This window comes from Diadema antillarum, unplaced genomic scaffold (assembly GCF_040938485.1).
Source record: "Diadema antillarum isolate AM-2024a unplaced genomic scaffold, OU_Dant_1.0 seq00000682_RagTag, whole genome shotgun sequence".
NCBI classification, from domain to species: Eukaryota; Metazoa; Echinodermata; class Echinoidea; order Diadematoida; family Diadematidae; genus Diadema; species Diadema antillarum.
In genome coordinates this window covers 3,133,190-3,139,496 of record NW_027271587.1, presented here as the reverse complement: position 1 = coordinate 3,139,496, position 6,307 = coordinate 3,133,190, and the positions used below count along the sequence as shown (strand labels likewise).

The 6,307-nt window shown below is 38.8% G+C and overlaps 1 protein-coding gene across 1 annotated transcript; it reads right to left on the bottom strand.

The window, feature by feature from the left end:
• Positions 1 to 240: 240 nt before the first annotated feature.
• Positions 241 to 5,183, bottom strand: LOC139737147 (uncharacterized). Its single transcript, XM_071647826.1, has 3 exons — positions 4,779 to 5,183; positions 1,609 to 1,798; positions 241 to 1,106 (listed from the first exon to the last, which is right to left on the bottom strand). Exons 1-3 carry the CDS (start codon positions 5,091 to 5,093, stop codon positions 856 to 858), a joined length of 756 nt encoding a protein of 251 aa, XP_071503927.1. The 5' UTR covers positions 5,094 to 5,183; the 3' UTR covers positions 241 to 855.
• Between the last annotated feature and the right edge of the window lie 1,124 nt (positions 5,184 to 6,307).

Below are 6,307 nucleotides of genomic sequence, written 5' to 3'. Positions count from 1 at the left end.
TATTCTGTGTAACCTGCGTGTCAGGCGCTTGGGGGCTGACAACTCAGTGAAGGAATTCCTCGAAAGGAATGTTTATTTCTGAAGGAATATTTATTTGGCAGAGGTCCCAGAGAATGTCATAATCCTGCCGACTCTCAACTAACCAGCAAAAAAAGCAGTAACTGACCCTCAATATGCACGCGGGTCAACTACCTGTGACTTGCGGCAGCTATGGGCCTCCTACTGGTGTTCTGCGTGGACCTCTGCTGGCAATCCATGCTCAAAACTTGGTGGCGGATAAATCGGACTTGCGTGCGCAACTACGGGCGGCTGCGTGCTAGGTATTGCCACTGTGCAGGTCATCTGCGGGGACCTCCGGGTAGCAAAAAATTGTTCCCCGCAAGTCACAACCAAGGATTGCCCGGAAAGGTGTGAGGGGCCCTTGAGCATGCTCAAACTTGTTCCGGGTGAGTCGCCGGGATTGCCCGCAGATGTCTACGCAGAACATCGAAGGGCCGTAGCGGTAGCACCTCGCAGGCAAGTCTCACGCAACTAGCCCGTAACTAGAACATGAGTAGAACTTAACTAGCACGCGTCCAGCAGATAAGACACACGCGAAACTCGCCCTAATCCTTGTCCGCCCGCAGAAAATTACCCTGCGTGCTGGAAAATCCATACACGCAACAGGCCCACGTAGCTTGCCCGGGAAGATGTGACAGGGCCTACCCTTAAGTTTTACACCACCAAAACTTGGTTAGATCAGAAAGAGAAAATTTAAAGAAGGACAGTCTTTATTGTCACAAAAAGATTAATTTGCGACAAGCAAACACAGATAGCTTCCTAAACTATCTGTACTAATAACTAATTTCACATCCATCATTTTGGCACATTGAAAGTGACGCTTCTTCTAAATCTACAGCACCGCACACGGCGCGCCAACTTCCACAGCTCGGCGCGCACGCGTCGATTCATGCAGGAGTACACCAAGGGGTCCAGAACAGTGTTGCAGTATCCCAGCCACATGGTGAACACGCCAAACCAGTGACCTTCACTGACCCGGATGAAGTTTGCGTGGAACAGTAAGTAAGGTGTCCAGCATACAATGTTGACGAAAACGAGAACAGCCCCTGGACGGACAATAACACAGGCATGAAAGGTGTAACTGTTGACTTTATAACGTGGAAACATGAAGATGAGAATATACAGCCCTATACAGCCCTACTACTCCCGATGTGTCCATTATCATGTGTAATGACTTCATGACGCCAATTAGGGTAGAATTATTGCACGTCATAGTTATTCGATATGATGGTATGGCACCCTTTTAAACATTAGATATTAAAGTCACTAAAAAAGAATCCAAACAAAATCTGGTAATTTCCTTGTAGTCTATGTAATGCAGCTATTGTTGTTGGTTTTTTTATAATATATTTTCCAGGTGACTGGTGCCATAGCCATCAGCCTTTACGGAATTTCCTCCATGTTATGAACACGTTGAGTCTGGATCAGACTGGTATATGAGATTGGATCTGATTTCTTTTTTTAAAGGTAGTCTGGGAAGTGGTTTCATTACTCATCTCTACTCCATTACATCTCAGATGCGCCTATTCGCCTTGCATGTAATCTCACCCAATCTTGCTACTCGACTGTGAGCCTGTAGGTGGCATCGACGTCGGACCCTCCAGGCTGCCTTCCGTTTTGAAATGACAGGTGGTATAGGAACATCGTCCTCCTTGTTGCCATGGTGATCTGCCTCAGTGCTGACAATGGATGAAACCTCTTTGGACGCAGGCCTCGCCGGTCCCGCTCGTTCAGGGCACTGTGACAAATAAACAGTTGGTTATCAAACATGAAACACTGACCGTAATTCGTCGAAAGGATTTGTTGTGGTTGTCCGATGCTCATTATCGGCACACGGCAATACGTCACTCCAGTAAAGAGTACTTCAATTTGAACACACACACACACACACACACACACACACACACGCACGCATTTTATATGTCATCGCTTTTGCTCATCACATTCAATCCATGTATGTCACTACATAAATATATGTATGCCGATCTTCTTTAAACAGCTAGAGTGACTCATGTTTATGAAAACAGAAATATGATATGCACGAAATAGATAAGTTATCGTCCTGTACCAATATTTTCTGATATGTATAAAAAAACCACTTTAGTTGTTTATGACCATTGATATGATATTCTAAGCAAAAACAGATAGCAGAAAAAAACACGCAGAATGGAATCAACTCTTGAACAAACATTGATACACGATAGGATCACGCAAGCATACCGGGGCACGAAGGTATATGCGATAGGATTATTCTCCGCGCATAGCAAACCGAATTAACTGGATACTCTCAGCCATAATTATGCCACGCTGAATAATAACCATCACTCTTAAATGGTAATTCGATCGAGGACAAGTTTCATATTTCGCCAAATCTTACATTAGTGGAAATGATAATTAGATAGACAACAAAATGTTACATTTACTCATCCGGATTTTAAAATTTCATCAATACAGTGCGAAGTGCACATGAGTCGTCAGTTTCCTTTCATACCAATCTCCTTTATTCATCTCCTGATTGTGGACAACACATTTTTCCTTTTAAAGAGGAAATTCATCCAAAAGTAAATAAACTTCTAAAGAAAGAGAAAATATTCCATCTAGAATGATAAAATTAATGACAAAAATCGGATATGAATTAGGAAGGTATGACATTTTGAAATTTCACATTTTTTTTTCGGAAAACATTTCTTGACCAGTCCTTATGAATATTCAAATGAGCGAGTTGGTCATATACTCTCACAATTATACATGAATGCTACACATGAAGGTCGGAAAATATTTATTTTTAGCAAATACATGTACAAGCATATTTCCATACAAAACATATCAAAGGTAACATTAGTTCTTTTTTAATTGTGGGTGGTTTTAAGGCAGGATTTATGGATATACAGCTGGAATATAGGATTTTTATTATTTCTGTATAGGAATTATGAATAAGAAATTGTGAGAGCATGACATCCTTAACAGTTATTTGCTGATTTAAATATTCATGACGACTGGTCAAAAAGTGCTTTAAGAAAAAATTGCAATTTCATAATCGTGGTATAGCTTTTTTTAATTTCTTATCCGATTTTGCTCATTTTTGCACTGTTGTACAGAGATTTTTTCCTCTTTCTTATGAAATTGACATGATATTGGAGTGAATTTCTTCTTTAACTCACGCAGACGCTTTTAGATTCAGAATTACTAACTTTCCGCAAATGAAATAACTTGTCTTTCAACATTATCATGACAGCTTGCTCGTTTGTGGTTGTTGTTTCCACTTTTAGGGGCACCAATGCATTAGTTATCTGGATAGTGTAGCAAACGCTTACTTCCCTCAAAATAATTGCATCAACTCTGAGTTTCTTTGTGTGATTATTGATAATCTCCAAACGGGGAACTATCACATTTAATTATACCCACGGGGCAATATCCATAACTATTATAGAGGATATGTATGAAGTGTTTACGAAAAAAAATTGATTCAATTTAAAAAGTATTATGAATTAGTTTTGGTTTGCATCTACTGTACATACATTGTACAGTACATTTCCTTTTTCCACTTTCAATCCTCTTTGACACTACTATTAGTGGATAACAATGAAAACGAAACTTCCTTTGTTGTCTTACCGTAAAAGTGTTGTGGCAAGCTTTGCAAAGTAGTATTCTTAACTTCACGTATTTTTCTTTGTTACTACATTGTATTGATATTGTGTTATTTTGTGTACGAAAATGTTTCACATTGCTGGAAATGAAATAAACGAACTGAAAGTAGAGACTTTCTCTCAATACTATCGTTAACTCTTTTGCAAATGAAAAAAGCTACTAATTATGTGTCATATATAAACACTTTGGAGGTCACATTTTTCTATGGTAAAATAATCCAACACTTAACCGCCCATGTCATGCCATAATATAATTGTAACTATGAACAGTACAATCCATATCTGTACAACACAACGTTCTAAACCTGTGAACATGACAAATACACGATTAATGTGAGAGCACACGTAATCTAATATCAAAGATGTCGCCCCTTAGTTATGGGCTGTCTCATGGGGCATTCATGCAACGCGATTAATTGCACAGGAGCGATAATGTAGATCGTACTTTACCGTCGACATACTAAACAGAATCCAAACCACCTACCGGTATAAACATTAATATGACAGATTACCTTAAGGTGTCTGATGGAAGTTTGTCATGATGTACAGTCATTTCACATTTCACAGTCTTTCATAAACGCTGATCCCTCAGTCACTATTCACTCATTCACTTATCATTATTATTATCTCAAGAAGGAAGTTACTGTATCTTGTCCAAGGATGTTATAGATGCGGACGTATTTGGCCCTAAAGACCATTTAAATTCAAAGCCTGCAATTTCCATGCAGTGATCTTTTGTTTCACATATTATTGACATAGCATGTTTTCCTCAGACTACGTAAAGATGCATTCCAATGTCTTTGTTAATCATATCGGTTTCTCAGCATGATTCACGAAATAATGTTATGGGCAGAATGCTTGTTTGGATTTTATTCGTGTGTGTGCGCGCTTCTAAGTATTCTCAAGAAAAATAGTGAAACATTATTATTACAAAATAGATAGCACGTATTAACATATTAATATGGCCACGGAAGTGATGTTCAGCTTATCATGAATCAACATAAGTCAAATGCATTTGCATTATACAGTACCTTTAAAGTTGGGAGCGATAAGAAAATTAATTTCCCATACCTGACTGCTCGACCAGTCGACATCAGGAGTTTCACTCCTGTCCACAGGAAAGCTGGACTTAGGGGTGTAAGTGGACCTTGTAATCTCGTAGGCTTCAAGTTGCAGTCTCTCTCTTCTCAAGTAGAAGGTAATAACGGCGTAGAAGAAGACAAGTGATGGTATAGTTATGCCATAGTTTAGTACCGCGCAGAGGATTCGAAACCCTTTGTTAGTCCAGACTGGTGTGCAGTGTTTGGTGTACATGTTGTATCTAAACTCGCTTAGCCAGCCCGTTATTCCCATGGTAGCCACGAAAAAGCCCACTGCCCACGACATGCCGATCAAGAGACCGATTCGAAGTCGTTTTGGCGGGGATCGACGCGACGAGCAGACGACAACGAGGAATCGATCGAAGGCGATAGAAAATATCAGTGGGAGATTGGTGAATGAAAATCCAATCGCGAGAAATCCACTGACCTGTAAGGACAAAGTGTTGAAGTTGTGGAGTTTTGAAACCACAATGGACATAAAATCAGGTCTTGATGCAGATCGACCCTCGCTTTTGGCTGTTTTAGCTCATTCAGTAATCACTGATATATTTTCGTGCAGGAAAAAAAAGAATACATTATCATCAGCTAAAGCTTGAAACAATTATACTTGTTTATAAATCGTTACGAAAATAAGCATAATTTTCGACATACGTACACGTGTGAGACACCTATAGCTACGAAAGTAATTACTCCAATACATAGAACGATAACCAACATCACCTTGCAAATATTTTATAATATATTTCAACGATGCCATAAAGATATCATTGAGATTCATCTCACGAACACTTCAATCACAACAATATATACATAATATCAATATTGCTCTTAATTCTAGGATTATAGAATAATGTTATGGATGATTCAATCCATTCAAAAGTAAAAAGACAAAGACACCACATGATGATTATCAGAAACGGAACTTTAGGAAGTGTTCTCTTGCCTTATGAAAATAAACCTTGTCTTATATTTATTTTGCAAACACTGCTGTAGTTGACGTTACTATAAATTTCACGAGTCCACTTCAGTGGGACCAGTATCAAAGTGTATCGTTTTAATTGTTACTTTTTGTTACTTATTGTATATCATAGTTTGAACAGATCTGCCCCACATTATAATACTTCTCTGTTTCATCAATTCACTCTCTCAAGATCACTCCGTTCTAGTAATACTGACCTCCTCGTAGTTTCCAAAACAAAAACCATAAGGGGTGTCAGATTTTTTGTTCATGTTTGTTCACGCAGGATCCTCACTCTGCATGGAACAAGCTTCCTTTACACATTCGTACTATCTCCTCAGTGGATTCTTTTAAGAAAGCACTGAAAACACACCTTTTTCATGTAGCATATGATTAGTCAATGATTCAATTTCTGAATTCTTTCTTTCCTCTATCTCTTTCTTTCTTTTATGCCATGTGCGAGATTTTTTATACCCTTTGAGCACTCAGACTGAGTGATAAAGGGCATTATAAATACCCCTATTATTATTATTATTATTATT